Source organism: Saimiri boliviensis, chromosome 14 (assembly GCF_048565385.1).
Source record: "Saimiri boliviensis isolate mSaiBol1 chromosome 14, mSaiBol1.pri, whole genome shotgun sequence".
In the NCBI taxonomy this organism is placed as follows: domain Eukaryota; kingdom Metazoa; phylum Chordata; class Mammalia; order Primates; family Cebidae; genus Saimiri; species Saimiri boliviensis.
The window spans coordinates 3,148,281-3,165,213 of record NC_133462.1 but is presented as its reverse complement, the minus strand read 5'-3'; the positions used below and the strand labels follow the sequence as shown (position 1 = coordinate 3,165,213).

The 16,933-nt window shown below is 47.9% G+C and overlaps 1 protein-coding gene across 2 annotated transcripts in view; it reads left to right on the top strand.

Annotated features, from left to right (window-relative positions):
- The first annotated feature begins 1,528 nt into the window (after nucleotides 1-1,528).
- Nucleotides 1,529-16,933, top strand: part of LOC141581226 (sulfotransferase 2A1-like) — a 33,720-nt gene continuing 18,315 nt past the window's right edge. Inside the window, exon 1 of one of the 2 annotated variants that reach the window (XM_074385897.1) lies at nucleotides 1,529-1,601. Coding sequence is in view for 1 of the 2 variants with exons in the window: in XM_074385896.1 (XP_074241997.1) it covers nucleotides 11,982-12,135 (154 nt within the window). In the remaining variant the exon portion in view is untranslated. Of the gene's footprint in view, nucleotides 1,602-11,380; nucleotides 12,136-16,933 lie in introns of those variants that run through there. The other variant, XM_074385896.1, reaches the window with a different exon arrangement.

Here is a 16,933-nt window from a genome sequence, read left to right as displayed (position 1 = left end):
ATCTTACTGTGCCTAAAGAAAGGGAAAGGAATGTGCTTATTAAGGCCCACTGGTGTTTTTCTGGCGGGTGGAGGACTGAGTCTCGGTCTGTCCCCCAGGCTGGAGTGCAGTGGTGCAATCTCAGCTCACTGCAACCTCTGCCTCCCGGGTTCTATTCTCCTACTTCAGCTTCCTGAGTAGCTGGAACTACAGGTGCCCGCCACCACGCCCGGCTAATTTTTGTGTTTTTAGTAAAGACAGGGGTTTCACCATGTTGTCTAGACGTCTCGAACTCCTGACCTCAAGTGATCTGGCCGTCTCAGCCTCCCAAAGTGCTGGGATTACAGGCGTGAGCCACGGAGCTCGGCCTGTGTCACTGGATAGCCGATAACCTCCTTCCACCCTGTGTCGTCTCTGGCTGGGCCGCTCTGGACAGCCCTAGATGCAGGGGAGGGCCTGTGTGTGGCCACGTGTGTCTCTAACCTGGACAGCAGTGTGCTGAGGGTCCTAAGTGGGAAGTGCCCTCAAGAGATTCCTGCTCGCTCTCCCCCCCGTGTGTGTGTGTGTGTGTATGTGCGCGTGTGTGTGTGTGTATGTGCGCGTGTGTGTTGTGGGGACAGTTGGGAATCCTCGCCTTTTTTTTTTTTTTTTTTTTTTTTTAATTGAGATGGAGTCTCACTGTCAGCCAAGCTGGAGTGCAGTGGCTCAATCTCAGCTCACTTCAGCCTGTGCCTCCCAGGTTCAAGCGAGTCTCCTGCCTCAGCCTCCCGAATAGCCGGGATTACAAGCGCCCGCCACCACACATGGCTAATTATTGCATTTTTAGTAGAGACGGGGTTTCACCACGTTGGCCATGCTGGCCTCATTATACTCCTGACCTCAGGCGATCCGCCCGCCGCGGCCTCCCTAAGTGCTGGGATCACAGGCGTGAACCATCGCGTCTGGCCCGGGATCCTCTCCCTTTTTTGCAGAGATTGAGTGGTCACTGGCAGGGCGTCTGTGGAACTCTCTTGAGACCCTGGACATTCTCTGTGCTGTACAAAAGGGGCCCCACTAGCCACATGCCACGTAGAACGCTTGACGTGTGGCCGGCGGAAATGCGATTTCTTATTCTTGCCAAGGTCTGATGAACTGAAGTTGAAGCACCTGGATGCGAGCAGCTTCCTCGTGGGACGCGCTCGGCGGCGGCTGGAAAGCGCTCCCCTGCGCTTCGGATTCCGGCCCGGCGGGGGGCGCCGGAGGGCGGGCGGGGCCGCGGGCGGGGTCGTGGGAAGCCGCTGGGATCCCGGGCGCGCTCGAGCTCCCCGTGGTCCGGAGCGCGGACCGTCAACCGAGGGATCCGGGGCCTCAGACACGCGCGCGCTCTGACTCGTGGCCCGGGCCGCCTCCCGCCCCCGCCTCCCAGCCCAGCGCCACACGAGACGGTGTGTCCTTTCCATGCTCTTCCTCCAGCGCCCGGGCTCACCCAGCCCCCGCGGGGGGCGCCTGCTCCCGCTTAGACACCTGCAGCCACTGTCACAGCTGAGCGCCTCCTCCTGAAAGCCGTCTGTTGGAGCCCGCCCCCTTCCCCCACCACCGTACCCCAGAATGGGACTGTATTTGGAGACAGGGCCTTTGCAAAGGTAAGTAAGGTAAAAAGAGGCTACTAAGGTGGGCCCTAATCCAATCTGCCTGTTTTAGTTATTTACTTATTTATGTTTCAATTTATTTATTTATGTATCTTAATTAATTAAATTTGAGACGGAGTTTCGCTCTTGTTGCCCAGGCTGGAGTACAATGGTGCGATCTAAGGTCACTGCAACCTCCACCTCCTGGGTTCAAGCGATTCTCCTCCTGCCTCAGCCTCTGGAGTAGCTGAGATTACAGGCTCCCACCACCCCCCACCCCCGGCTAATTTTTGTATTTTTAGTAGAGGTGGGGTTTCACCATGTTGTCCAGGCTGGTCTGGAACTACTGACCTCAGGTGATTAACCTCCTTGGCCTCTCAAAGTGCTGGAATTACAGGCATGAGCCACTGCGCCTGGCTATTATTTTCTTTCTTTTCTTTTCTCTTTCTTTTCTTTTTTTGAGATAGGGTCTTACTCTGTCACCCAGGCTGGAGTGCAGTGGTGCAATCACGGCTCACTGCAGCCTCGACCTCCCTGGCCCTAGTGATCCTCCCCCGTCAGCCTCTGAAGTAGTTGGGATCACAGGCTCCCACCACCATGCCCAGCTCGCGCTCGCGCGCGCTCTATCTCTCTCTCTCTCTCTCTCTCTCTCTCTATATATATATATATATATATATATATATATTATTGCATCTTTAGGTTCTGGGGTACATGTGCAGATCATGCAGGATTGTTGCAGAGGTACATACATGGCAGTGTGATTTGCTGCCTCCATCCCCATCACCTATATCTGGCATTTCTCCCCATGTTATCCCTCCCCAACTCCCTACCCCCCACTGTCCCTCCCCTAGTCCCCCCACCCCCACAGACCTCAGTGTGTGATGCTCCCCTTCCTGTGTCCATGTCTTCTCATTGTTCAGCACCCACCTATGAGTGAGAATATGTGGTGTTTGATTTTCTGCTCTTGTGTCAGTTTGCTGAGAATGATGGTTTCCAGGTTCATCCACGTCCTTACAAAGGACACCAACTAATCGTTTTTTATGGCTGCATAGTGTTCCATGGTGTATATGTGCCACATTTTCCCTGTCCACTCTATCATTGATGGACATTTGGGTTGGTTCCAAGTCTTTGCTATTGTGCATGTGTCCTTATAATAGAACGATTTATAATCCTTTGGATATATACCCCATAATGAGGTTGCCGGATCAAGTGGAATGTCTATTTCTAGTTCCTTAAGGAATCGCCACACTGTCTTCCACAATGGTTGAACTAATTTACACTCCCACCAACAGTGTAAAAGTGTTCCTATTTCTCCACATCCTCTCCAGCATCTGTTGTCTCCAGAGTTTTTAATGATCGCCATTCTAACTGGTGTGAGATGGTATCTCAATGTAGTTTTGATTTGCATTTCTCTAATGACCAGTGATGATGAGCATTTTTTCATATGTTTGTTGGCCTTTTATATGTCTTTTTTATATGTCTTTTTCTGAAAAGTGTCTGTTCATATCCTTTGCAAACTGTTTTTTTTTTTTTTTTTTTTGAGACGGAGTTTCGCTCTTGTTACCCAGGCTGGAGTGCAATGGCGCGATCTCGGCTCACCGCAACCTCCGCCTCCTGGGTTCAGGTGATTCTCCTGCCTCAGCCTCCTGAGTAGCTGGGATTACAGGCACGCGCCACCATGCCCAGCTCATTTTTTGTATTTTTTTTTAGTAGAGACGGGGTTTCACCATGTTGACCAGGATGGTCTCGATCTTTTGACCTCGTGATCCACCCGCCTCGGCCTCCCAAAGTGCTGGGATTACAGGCTTGAGCCACCGCGCCCGACTATCCTTTGCAAACTTTTGAATGGGTTTTTTTTTTTCTTGTAAATCTGTTTTAGTTCTTTGTAGGTTTTGGATGTAAGCCCTTTATCAGATGGGTAGATCGCAAAATTTTTTTCCCATTCTGTTGGTTGTCGGTTCATTCTAATGACTGTTTCTTTTGCTGTGCAGAAGTTCTGGAGTTTAATTAGATCCCATTTGTCTATTTTGGCGTTTGTTGCCAATGCTTTTGGTGTTTTAGTCATGAAGTCCTTGCCTATGCCTGTGTCCTGAATGGTTTTGCCTAGGTTTTCTTCTGAGATTTTTATGGTGTTAGGTCTTATGTTTAAGTCATTAATCCATCTGGAGTTAATTGTAGTGTAAGGTGTCAGGAAGGGGTCCAGTTTCTGCTTTTTTGCACATGACTAGCTGGTTTTCCCAACACCATTTATTAAACAGGGAATCCTTTCCCCATGGCTTGTTTTTGTCAGGTTTGTCAAAGATCAGTTGGTTGTAGATGTGTGATGTTGCCTCCAAGGCCTCTGTTCTGTTCCATTGGTCGGTATCTCTGTTTTGGTACCAGTACCATGCTGTTTTGATTACTGTAGCCTTCTAGTATAGTTTGAAGTGAGGTAGTGTGATGCCTCCAGCTTTGTTCTTTTTGCTTAGAATTGACTTGGCTCAGCGGGCTCTCTTTTGGTTCTATATGAAGTTTAAGGTGGTTTTTTCCAGTTCTGTGAAGAAGGTCATAGGTAGCTTGATGGGGATAGTGTTTGAATCTTTTTAATTTTTTTAAATTTTTTTTATTTTTTGATACAGAGTTTTGCTCTTGTTACCCAGGCTGGAGTGCAATGGCGCAATCTCGGCTCACCGCAACCTCCGCCTCCTGGGTTCAGGCAATTCTCCTGCCTCAGCCTCCTGAGTAGCTGGGATTACAGGCATGCGCCACCATGCCCAGCTAATGTTTTGTATTTTTAGTAGAGACGGGGTTTCACCATGTTGACCAGGATGGTCTCGATCTCTTGACTTCATGATCCAACTGCCTCGGCCTCCCAAAGTGCTGGGATTACAGGTTTGAGCCACCGCGCCCGGCCTTGTTTTTGTTTTTTTGAGATGGAGTCTTGCTCTGTCACCCAGGCTGGAGTGCAGTGGCACAATCTCGGCTCACTGCCAATTCCACCTTCTGGGTTCAAGCAATTCTCTTGCCTCAGCCACCTGAGTAGCTGAGACTATAGGTGCCTTCCACCATGCCCAGCTAATTTCTGTATTACTACTAGAGACTCGGTTTCACCATATTGGCCATGCTGGTCTTGAACTCCTGACCTTGTGATCCACCCACCTCATCCTCCCAAAGTGCTGGTTTTCCAGGCATGTGCCATGGGGCACAGGTATAATACTTTTTATTTTATTTTATTTTGTTTTTTGGGGACGAAGTTTCGCTCTTGTTACCCAGGCTGGAGCGCAATGGCGCGATCTCGGCTCACCGCAACCTCCGCCTCCTGGGTTCAGGCGATTCTCCTGCCTCAGCCTCCTGAGTAGCTGGGATTACAGGCACGCGCCACCACGCCCAGCTAATTTTTTTGTATTTTTTTTTAGTAGAGACGGGGGTTTCACCATGTTGACCAGGATGGTCTCGATCTCTTGACCTCGTGATCCACCCGCCTCGGCCTCCCAAAGTGCTGGGATTACAAGCTTGAGCCACCGCGCCTGGCCACTTTCAAAGAATTTTAAAATTTCTGTCCTGATTTCATTATTTGCCCAAAAGTCATTCAGGAGCAAGTTATTTAATTCCATGTAATTGTCTGGTTTTGAGAAATATTCTTGGTATTGATTTCTGTTTACATCCCACTGGGGTCTGAAAGTGCAATTGGTATAATTTCTACTTTTTTGAATAATGGAGACTTGCTTTATCATCAAGTATGTGGTTGCTATTAGGGTATGTTTCATGTACAGGTAGAAGAATGTATATTCTTGGGTTGGTGAGTGCAGTACCCCGTACATGTCTATTAGGTCCAATTGATTAAGTGCTGAATTTAAGTCCAGAATTTAACAGTTTTGTGCACTCATGATTGGTCCAACACTCAGTGGGGTGTTGAAGTCCCTCACTGTTATCGTGTGGATGTCCGAGTGTTTTCATAGATCTAGAAGTACTTGAGGATCTGGGTGCTCTGATGTTGGGTGCGTATATATTAGGATATTTAAGTGTCTGGGTTGGATTGAGCCCCTGTCATTGTGGAATGCTCTTCTTTGTTCCTTTATGTTCTTAGTGTTGTTGGTTTAAAGTCTGTTTTACCTGATATAAGAATAGTGAGCCGGTCGCAGTGGCTCAAGCCTGTAATCCCAGCACTTTGGGAGGCCGAGGCGGGTGGATCACGAGGTCGAGAGATCGAGACCATTCTGGTCAACATGGTGAAACCCCGTCTCTACTAAAAATAAAAAAAATTAGCTGGGCATGGTGGCATGTGCCTGTAATCCAGCTACTGAGGAAGCTGACGCAGGAGAATTGCCTGAACCCAGGAGGCGGAGGTTGCGGTGAGCCGAGATCGCGCCATTGCACTCCAGCCTGGGTAACAAGAGGGAAACTCTGTCTCAAAAAAAAAAAAAAAAAAAAAAAGAATAGTGATTCCTGCTCTTTTGCGATTTCTGGTTGCATGATAGATCTTCCTCCAATCCTTTACTTTAAACCTATGGGTGACATTTTGTGTGATTTAGGTCTCTTGAAGACAGCAGATTGATGGGTCTTTTTTTTTTTTTTTTTTTTTTTTTTTTTTGAGATGGAGTTTCGCTCTTGTTACCCAGGCTGGAGTGCAATGGCGTGATCTCGGCTCACCGCAACCTCCGCCTCCTGGGTTCAGGCAATTCTCCTGCCTCAGCCTCCTAAGTAGCTGGGATTACAGGCACGCGCCACCATGCCCAGCTAATTTTTTGTATTTTTAGTAGAGACGGGGTTTCACCATGTTGACCAGGTTGGTCTCAATCTCTCGACCTTGTGATCCACCCGCCTCAGCCTCCCAAAGTGCTGGGATTACAGGTTGAGCCACCGCACCCGGCTGGGTCTTTTTTTTTTAGTACACCTTTCCACTGTATGTCTTTTAAGTGGAACTTTTAGACCCTTTAAGGTTAATATTAATATGTTAATATTAACACGTGAGGTTTTGATCCTATTGTGAAGTTGTTAGCTGTTTGCTTCATAATTTTTATTGTTAGCAGCTTTATAGGGCCTGTGGCCTATGCATTTAAATGTGTTTTTGTGGTAACATGTATTACTATTTTGTTCCTATGATTTTGTTGTTGTTGTTGTTGTTTTGTTTTGTTTTTTGTTTTGAGACATTCTTGCTCTGTCTCCCAGGCTGGAATGTAGTGGTGCAATCTGGGCTCACTGCCATTGCCACCTCGGCCTCCTGGGTTAAAATGATTCTCCAGCCTCAGCCTTAGCCTCCTGAGTAGCTGAGACTACAGGTGTGCGCCACCATGCTCAGCTACTTTTTTGTACTTTCAGTACAGAAAGGGTTTCGCCATGTTGACCAGGCTGGTCTCGAACTCCTGACCTCAGATGATCCGCCCCGCTGTCCTCCCAAAGTCCTGGGATTATAGGCGTGAGCCTCCCTGCCTGGCCAGGCAGGGTCTTCTGAGTTTGTTCCTGTAGCGCTATGTTCTGTCAACAGGTTTTATGTTAGGCTGTGCCATCTGATGTGCCTGTAGATGGCGCTTATAGGTAAGAGCCAGCTGTGGCTAATGGAGCTGGGTGCACACTTGATCCTGGCTGAGACCCTCTTTTTTATTCACTAATATAAAGTGTGAGAATGTAAGAACACCCCCCCCCACACACACACACACACAATACAGCACATATACAGAAAAGTGTCCCAGAGTGGTTCGGCTTGTGAATAGGTGGGTTCACCCTGGGAAGGACTGCCAGACTGTTTCTCCTGACGGACGTGTGGGTGACAGGCACTGGTTCTCCTGACGCACAGAACCAGAGTGACAGCTAGTTCTGGGCCCAGGCTCCCTGAAGCCAGGGTTGTGGCATTCAGCAGGCTATGTGGGCTTGGTGGAAGGAAGACAGAGCCCGGGACAGGAGAGGTGCGGTGGCTACTGGCCCCCAGAGCAGGGTATGCCCCCAGGGTGGCTCTGTCTCAAGAGGGCACCATGCCACAGCAGCTTGCCTCACAGGGCACGATGAGGGTGGGGAGAGTGCACTTTGTGCTCCTAATCTGGCAGCTGCCCGCACTGGGATCAGGGCTTGTGAGGACTGTAGAATTCTCTAGTAAGAACTGCTGTGTTTGTGGTGGCAATGGGGGATCCTGGTATTCTTCTGCTTAACTTTTCCTCGAATAAGAAAGTCCCTCCTGACGCCGGGCCAATCCAGGCAGGAGAAATGGGACTGCAGAGGCAGGATGTCTCCATGCTGCCCTCCCAGGCTTCTAATCCCAATGTTCTTTGATTAATATTGCACGCTCTGTCTTCATCTTTTCACTTTTAACCTATCTGAATCTTTAATGCGGGTTTCTTCTAGACAGCACATAATGAATCCTGCTTTAAACCATGCTGACAATCTCTGTCTTTTAACTAGTGTGTCTGGACTTTCCCATTTAAATTTATTATTAGCATAGATGGGCTAAAATTTCTCTCTTGCTGTTTTACATTTGCTTCTTTTTTCTTTTCTTTTCTTTCTTTTCTTTCTTTTTTTTTTCTTTTTCTTTTTCTTTTTCTGAGACAGAGTCTTGCTCTGTTGCCCAGGCTGGAGTACAGTGGTGTGATCTTGGCTCACTGCAACTTCTGCTTTCCGGGTTCAAGCAATTCTTGTGACTCAGCCTCCTAAGTAGCTGGGATTACAGGCGTCCGCCACCACAACCAGCTAATTTTTGTATTTTTAGTAGAGATGGCATTTTGCCGTGTTAGCCAGGCTGGTCTTGAACTCCTGACCTCATGTGATCTGTCTACCTCAGCCTCCCAAAGTGCCTGGGATGACAGGTGTGAGCCACCGTGCCGAGCCTTTTGCTCCTTTTGTGTTTCTCTTTTCCTGTCCTCTTTTGTATTAATCAAGCATTTAAAATTATTCTTCTATTATTAACTTTATATTTATTTTAACATTTTTAGTGGCCACCTTTAATGAATTAATGATTCTACACTCACATAATACTATGCTGCATTTCATGGGTGCAAGTAATCTCCGTAATAGATCTGCAACGCCACGCCGTTCTCTCTGTCATCGTTTTTGCTACTGTTGTCATGCTCTCTACTATTTTATATACTAAATATACAAAACATTTTGCTATTTTTTGCTTTAGGCAGTCAGTTATCTTTTAGAATGATTAAAAGTAAGTAAAAACCATGAATAATTCCATTTCCAGAACCTCTGTAAAGACCTAGGTTTCAACCTGGTATTATATTCTTTTTTTTTTTTTTTTTTTTTTTTTTGAGACGGAGTTTCTTGTTACCCAGGCTGGAGTGCGATGGCGCGATCTCGGCTCACCGCAACCTCCGCCTCCTGGGTTCAGGCAATTCTCCTGCCTCAGCCTCCTGAGTAGCTGGGATTACAGGCACGTGCCACCATGCCCAGCTAATTTTTTGTATTTTTAGTAGAGACGGGGTTTCACCATGTTGACCAGGATGGTCTCGATCTCTTGACCTCGTGATCCACCCGCCTCGGCCTCCCAAAGTGCTGGGATTACAGGCTTGAGCCACCGCGCCCGGCCCAAACCTGGTATTATATTCTTACTGCTGGAAAAACTTGCTTTAACATCTCTTTTTTTTTTTTTTGGAGACGGAGTTTCGCTCTTGTTACCCAGGCTGGGGCGCAATGGCGCGATCTCGGCTCACCGCAACCTCTGCCTCCTGGATTCAAGCAATTCTCCTGCCTCAGTCTCCTAACTAGCTGGGATTACAGGCACACACCACCATGCCCAGCTAATTTTTTGTATTTTTAGTAGAGATGGGGTTTCACCATGTTGACCAGGATGGTCTCGATCTCTCGACCTCGTGATCCACCCGCCTCGGCCTCCCAAAGTGCTGGGATTACAGGCTTGAGCCACCGCACCCGGCTGCTTTAACATCTCTTAAACAGTTTATCTGCCAGCAAAACATTTCTTCAGGGTTTGTTTGTCTGAACAATGAAAGTTTACTAATGCCTGAAGGCCAGTAGTGTTGCCCATCCTCACACAGATGAAAGTGATTTTTTCCTCAGTGGACACAGAGGAGGACTTTATTTTTCTGTGGTAAAACAGAATTTATGGCGTGAGTAGAAAATCCAAAGGAAAATGAAAAAATGTCACACCAGTCCAGTCCCCTGGTTCTCTCCTGAGCACACTAGTTTCTGCACAGGTGGAAAGCTGGGAAAATTGTCCCTGGGAAGGTAATCTTCCTTAGAAGATGCTGCCAGCAGGCCGGGCACAGTGGCTCAAGCCTGTAATCCAAGCACATTGGAGGCCAAGGTGGGTGGATCACTTGAGGTCGGGAGTTCAAGACCAGCCTGACCAATGTGGTAAAAATAGCCGGGCGTGATGGCTCACGCCCAGCACTTTGGGAGGCCGAGGTGGGTGGATCACGAGGTCAAGAGGTGGAGACCACCCTGGTCAACATGGTGAAACCCCGTCTCTGCCAAAAATACAAAAAATCAGCTGGGCGTGGTGGCGTGTGCCTGTAATCCCAGCTACTCAGGAGGCTGAGGCAGAAGAATTGCCCGAACCCAGGAGGCGGAGGTTGCAGTGAGCCGAGATTGTGCCATTGCACTCCAGCCTGGGTAACAAGAGCGAAACTCCGTCTCAAAAATAAATAAATAAATAAATAAATAAATAAATAAAAAAGAAGATGCTGCCAGCAGCCGCTGTGCCCTTATCAACTCTGCCCAGCTCAGCCAAGGCCATTTTGGGAAAATCTGGGGCTAGTGTAATGTACTCTGACCCAGGAGCAGTGGTGTGTTCCAGCTGCATCTGTGTACCTGAGTCTTCCAAGGCTAAATTTCCATCAACCTTTTCTACGTACCTAGGTGTCCCAGATGAGATATCCATTCAATCGGTTCCATACACCTGGGCCTTCCAAGGTTACATCTTGTCCAGGAGCCCCTCTGACATGACCGCTGTTTCTGGCCCCTAGGATGCACTGTAATAGACACTTTTAAAGGTTCTTTAAAATACTTTTTTGTGGATTCATGGAGAATGAGCCTGAAGTGGAATAGATTTCTGTAACTCGATCAAGACAGTTGCACGTGGACAAAAAAATAAGATTTCACCAATATCTGCAGCCTCTAGGGTTTCACAGTCCTGCCAGCTTACAGTCAGGCTTAACTAGTTTGATAGATATTCTAGATCAGCTCGTCTAACAGGTGTCTGTTTGTCTTGACTCAGCCAACTGGATATCCATGTCCCTTCTTTCCCTGCAGACAGTGTCTCTCTTTAGATTTTTTGTTTGTTTGTTTTTTGAGATGAGTCTGGCTCTGTCGCCCAGGCCAGAGTGCAGCAGCATGATCTTGGCTTACTGCAACCTCTGCCTCCCGGGTTCATGATATTTTCCGGCTTCAGCCTCCCCAGTAGCTGGGATTACAGGAGTGTGGCATGAGCTACTGCACCCAGCCCTCTCTTTAGATTTTAAGTTAGGTGTTTTCTCTCCAGCCCCAATTCTCTGTTGAGTTACACACACACGCACGCACGCACGCACGCACACACAAACGTAATTGGAAGTCAGTTCAGCACATATTTCATTGTAAGGGTTAGAGCATGCTCTTTCTAGCTCTTTTTTTTTTTTTTTTTTTTTTGAGACGGAGTTTCGCTCTTGTTACCCAGGCTGGAGTGCAATGGCGTGATCTCGGCTCACCGCAACCTGCGCCTCCTGGGTTCAGGCAATTCTCCTGCCTCAGCCTCCTGAGTAGCTGGGATTACAGGCACGCACCACCATGCCCAGCTAATTTTTTTTAGTATATTTAGTAGAGACAGGGTTTCACCATGTTGACCGGGATGGTCTCGATCTCTGGACCTTGTGATCCACCCGCCTCGGCCTCCCAAAGTGCTGGGATTACAGGCTTGAGCCACCGTGCCCGGCCTTCTTTCTAGCTCTTTATATCTGAGGGATGAAGCCAGAAGTCCCAGGGAACCTTTTAGATGAGATAACAAGCCACTGTGACCTCAGTTTCCTCCTATTGCACCGGAAATATCCCACCGTGGGAGCTTGGCTAAAGCCAGGCAGTGAGGATCCTGAGACGAGAGAGGCAGGAATCATGGAGGTTCTGCCAGTGCCTCTGACCTGCGGAACCCTAGAAAGTCCCTTTGCCCCCGGAATGCTCATTTTCTTTCATTGGAAAACACTTTTTCCTCCATAGGCTGCTATTTCCTCTTTGGTTCAGTTCTCCACCCTCCTATTTACTAGTCTGGATATTACTCTCTTGCAGTTTTTCCAGTTTATCCAAGTTCAAGTCTTTGACTCTCTCTGAAGCTCCACCCACTTAGCTCCTATTCTTAGTAAGACCTGCTCTTAATGAGCTCCAGAGGACGGCACTTTACCCAGCGTCAGTAATCGGACTTTTCTTCTCCAGCTAATGTAAAAGGCCATTACACCCAAAAGCAGGACTCCTAGCCATCATACCTGGAAGCTTCATTGAAAAATGCTCCAGGACAGTGTCGAGACGAGTGAATGCTTCTTATTTGAGGGACTCCGGATGCCTCTCGTCTTAAGCAATGTGGAGACATTGCGCTTTGCCAGGGAAGAATTTTTGGTGAGAGACGATGATGTCATCATAGTAAGCTACCCTAGATCAGGTAAGAAGACTGCGTGTGTGAGGATATGTGGTTGTGTGTGCATGCATATGTCATATGTGTGTGTTCTTAGTGGAAAACCCATGGAAGATGTCTTTCTGCATAACCCAGTGGATAATGATAATGATGATCATTTTTTTATTGTGGTAAGAAATGCATCATATGGCCGGGCGTGGTGGCTCAAGCCTGTAATCCCAGCACTTTGGGAGGCTGAGGCGGGTGGATCACAAGGTCAAGAGATCAAGACCATCCTGGTCAACATGGTGAAACCCCGTCTCTACTAAAAATACAAAACATTAGCTGGGCATGGTGGCGCGTGCCTGCAATCCCAGCTACTCAGGAGGCTGAGGCAGGAGAATTGCCTGAACCCAGGAGGCTGAGGTTGCGGTGAGCCGAGATTGCGCCATTGCACTCCAGCCTGGGTAACAAGAGCGAAACTCCGTCTCAAAAAAAAAAAAAAAAAAAGAAATGCATCATATGAAATCTACCCTATTAAATTTTTGAAGCCAGGCGCGGTGGCTCACGCCTGTAATCCCAGCACTTTGGGAGGCCGAGGCTGATGGATCACGAGGTCAAGAGATTGAGACCATCGTGGTCAACATGGTGAAACCCCGTCTCTACTAAAAATACAAAAAATTAGCTGGGCATGGTGGCGCGTGCCTGTAATCCCAGCTACTCAGGAGGCTGAGGCAGGAGAATTGCCTGAACCCAGGAGGCGGAGGTTGCGGTGAGCCGAGATCGCGCCACTGCACTCCAGCCTGGGTAACAAGAGCGAAACTCCATCTTAAAAAAAAAAAAGGCTGGGCGCGGTGGCTCAAGCCTGTAATCCCAGCACTTTGGGAGGCCGAGGCGGGTGGATCACGAGGTCAAGAGATCGAGACCAACCTGGTCAACATGGTGAAACCCCGTCTCTACTAAACATACAAAAAATTTAGCTGGGCATGGTGGCACGTGCCTGTAATCCCAGCTACTCAGGAGGCTGAGGCAGGAGAATTGCCTGAACCCAGGAGGCGGAGGTTGCGGTGAGCCGAGATCGTGCCATTGCACTCCAGCCCGGGTAACAAGAGCGAAACTCCGTCTCAAAAAAAAAAAAAATATCATGGCCATCCTAACAGATCTGAGATGATATCTAACTCTGGTTTTGATCTGCATTTTCCTGGATGATTAGTGATGTTGACTACCTTGTCTTATACCTGTTGTCCATTTGTGTGTCTTTGGAGAAATGTCTATTTATTTGCCTATTTCAAGATACACATCTGATCGTTTTTGTTAGTAAGTGGTGGCAATTTCTTACGTGTTTAGGATACTAAGCCCTTATCAGGGGTATGGTTTGGAAATATTTTTCTGGGTTGCCTTTTGATTCTGATTGTTTCCTTAGCTTCACAGAAACTTTGAAGTTTATACAGCCCTAGTTGTTTATTTTGTTTTTGTTAACTGTGCTTTTGGTGTCATATCCAGGAAGTTATTGCTGAGACCAACACCTAGAAGCTTTTCCCACATGAAATCTTCTGGCAGTTTTACAGTTCCAGGCTTTACATTTACATTTTTTTTTTTTTTTTTGAGACGGAGTTTCGCTCTCGTTACCCAGGCTGGAGTGCAATGGCGCGATCTCGGCTCACCGCAACCTCCGCCTCCTGGGCTCAGGCAATTCTCCTGCCTCAGCCTCCCGAGTAGCTGGGATTACAGGCACTTGCCACCACGCCCAGCTAATTTTTTGTATTTTTAGTAGAGACGGGGTTTCACCATGTTGACCAGGATGGTCTCGATCTCTTGACCTCGTGATCCACCCGCCTCGGCCTCCCAAAGTGCTGGGATTACAGGCTTGAGCCACCGCGCCCGGCCTACATTTACATTTTTAATCCACTTCAAGTTGATTTTTGTATATATTGTCAGATAAAAATTCAATTTCGGGCCGGGCGCGGTGGCTTACGCCTGTAATGCCAGCACTTTGGGAGGCCGAGGCGGGTGGATCACGAGGTCAAGAGATCGAGACCATCCTGGTCAACATGGTGAAACCCCGTCTCTACTAAACATACAAAAAAATTAGCTGGGCGTGGTGGCACGTGCCTGTAATCCCAGCTACTCAGGAGGCTGAGGCAGGAGAATTGCCTGAACCCAGGAGGCGGAGGTTGCGGTGAGCCGAGATCGCGCCATTGCACTCCAGCCTGGGTAACGAGAGCGACACTCTATCTCAAAAAAAAAAAAAAAAAAAAAATTCAATTTCATTCTTTTGCTAGTGTCTTTCAAGTTTTCCCAACACCATTTGTTGAAAAGACTCTCCTCTCTCCGTGGTGTAGTGTTGGCGCCCTGAGTGAAGGTCATTTGATCATATATGCATAACTTCAGTTTTTGGCTCTGTATTCTGTTCTGTTGATCTACATGTCTGGAGAGTTTTTTCACTGTCATATCATAGCTTTGTAATATCTTCAGAAAGTTGAGATCTCCAGGTTTGTTCTTTTTCAGTATTGTTTTGGCTTTTCAGGGTTCTTTGTAGTTCCATGTTAATTTTTTTTTTTGAGATGGAGTCTTGCTCTGTCGACAGGCTGGAGTGTAGTGGCATGATCTCAGCTCACTGCACCTCCACCTCTCAGGTTGAAGCGATTCTCCTGCCTCAGCCTCCCGAGTAGCTGAGACGACAGGCATGTGCTACCACACCCGGCTAATTTTTGTATTTTTAGTAGAGATGGGGTTTCACCATGTTGGCCAGGATAGTCTTCATCTCCTGACCTTGTGATCTACCCACCTCGGCCTCCCAAAATGCTGGGATTACAGGCATGAGCCACCATGCCTGGCCAGGCCCTGAGCTTTTCTTTCTTTTTTTTTTTTTTTCAGACGGAGTTTCGCTCTTGTTACCGAGGCTGGAGTGCAATGGCGTGATCTCGGCTCACCGCAACCTCCGCCTCCTGGGTTCAGGCAATTCTCCTGCCTCAGCCTCCTGGGTAGCTGGGATTACAGGCACGCGCCACCATGCCCAGCTAATTTTTTGTATTTTTTAGTAGAGATGGGGTTTCACCATGTTGACCAGGATGGTCTCAATCTCTTGATCTTGTGATCCACCCACCTCAGCCTCTCAAAATGCTGGGATTACAGGCAAGAGCCACCATGCCTGGCCAGGCCCTGGGCTTTTCTTTATGGAAAGATTTTATATTTGTGATTTACAGAGCCCCATATCTCAGCTTTTGTGATGGTGATGAGGGCTGCAGGAGTCTTTCTGCTCTCCTTTTTCCTGTGTGAGTGTCTCTCTGGGATCCCCTTGCCCTGTTGCCTCTGAGCTTCTCCTAAATGGGACATGGGGTGGTACGGGTGAAATGTGCCACCTTTTCCTGTTCATGGAATTCACAACTGACACTATTTAGTATGTTAGGCGTGTTTTCCTTTACAGGTCATCTTCAACAGGATTCCATCATGTGGCTGTTATTATTATTAGCAGCAGCTGTAGGAGAGGCGTTGATGACGTTGGCATGCAGGTTTGATGCCCTGGGTTAGGGTCATGCTTCTCCCTCCCAGTGGGATCTGTGCCCATTTACTTACCCCATCTGTGCCTCAGTTTCCTCATCTATTATGTGGTAGTGACTCAAAATTCTGCTCTTCGAGGCTAGTGTGAGAGTGAAATGGAATCAAGCAGGTTGAGTGGCGTGAGACCCTCGCAGGCAAGTCTGCTGAGCAGACATGTGAGGAAGGTTGCTGCGTGTCACACTTTGAGCTTGGCTCTGGCCACATGAGTCAATAAAATCAGGTTCTTGGCCCTAAAACGTTCATAGTTCGGTTTAGTTAGGAACATAAACAGACAAGTGATTTCAACACTCATGTTTTCAGCTAATATGAACCCAAGTTTTTAATCTGTTCCAGGAACTGAGTTTTTTTTTTTTTTTGTATCTGTTTTTTTGCTGAGGAGACAGTAGAGAGTTACGGTTCTACGGAGCTCATGTGACAGTGGAGCAGTGTGTGGACATGGTGACAATGGCCACATCTGAGGTTGACTCAGGGCTCACCACCTGCCTGGCATCGGGCTGGAGATCCACGTATTTGCTGTTGTCAGAGGACTTTGAGCACTGCATGGCATCAGTCTTGGCCTGCCATTTCCTAGCAGTGTGATCTTGAGCAAAGGTCTTCATTCATCTGTGCCTTTATGCCCTCATCTGAAAACTGCAAACATAATGATGACATCCACTGTGTAAGTTAGTGGAGAGGCGAAACTGCTCTTAAAAATACATCAAGTAGGCCTGGCGCGGTGGCTCAAGCCTGTAATCCCAGCACTTTGGGAGGCCGAGGCGAGTGGATCACAAGGTTGGGAGATCGAGACCATCCTGGTCAACATGGTGAAACCCCGTCTCTACTAAAAATACAAAACATTAGCTGGGCATGGTGGCGCGTGCCTGTAATCCCAGCTACTCCGGAGGCTGAGGCAGGAGAATCGCCTGAACCCAGGAGGCGGAGGTTGCGGTGAGCCGAGATCGCGCCATTGCACTCCAGCCTGGGTAACAAGAGCGAAACTCCGTCTCAAAAAAAAAAAAAAGAAAAAAAAAAAGAAAATGTGGTACATATACATCATGGAATACTATGCAGCCATAAAAATGAACAAGATGGCCTGTTTTGCAGGGACATGGACAGAGCTGGAAGTCATTGTCCTCAGCAAATGAATGCAGGGACAGAAAACCAAATACCACATGTTCTCACTCATAAGTGGGCTGAATGATGAGAACACATGGACAGACGAGGGGTAACAACACACACCGGGGCCTATTGGAGGGTGGCAGGGTGGAAGGAGGGAGAGCATCAGGAGGAACACCTGGCGGATGCC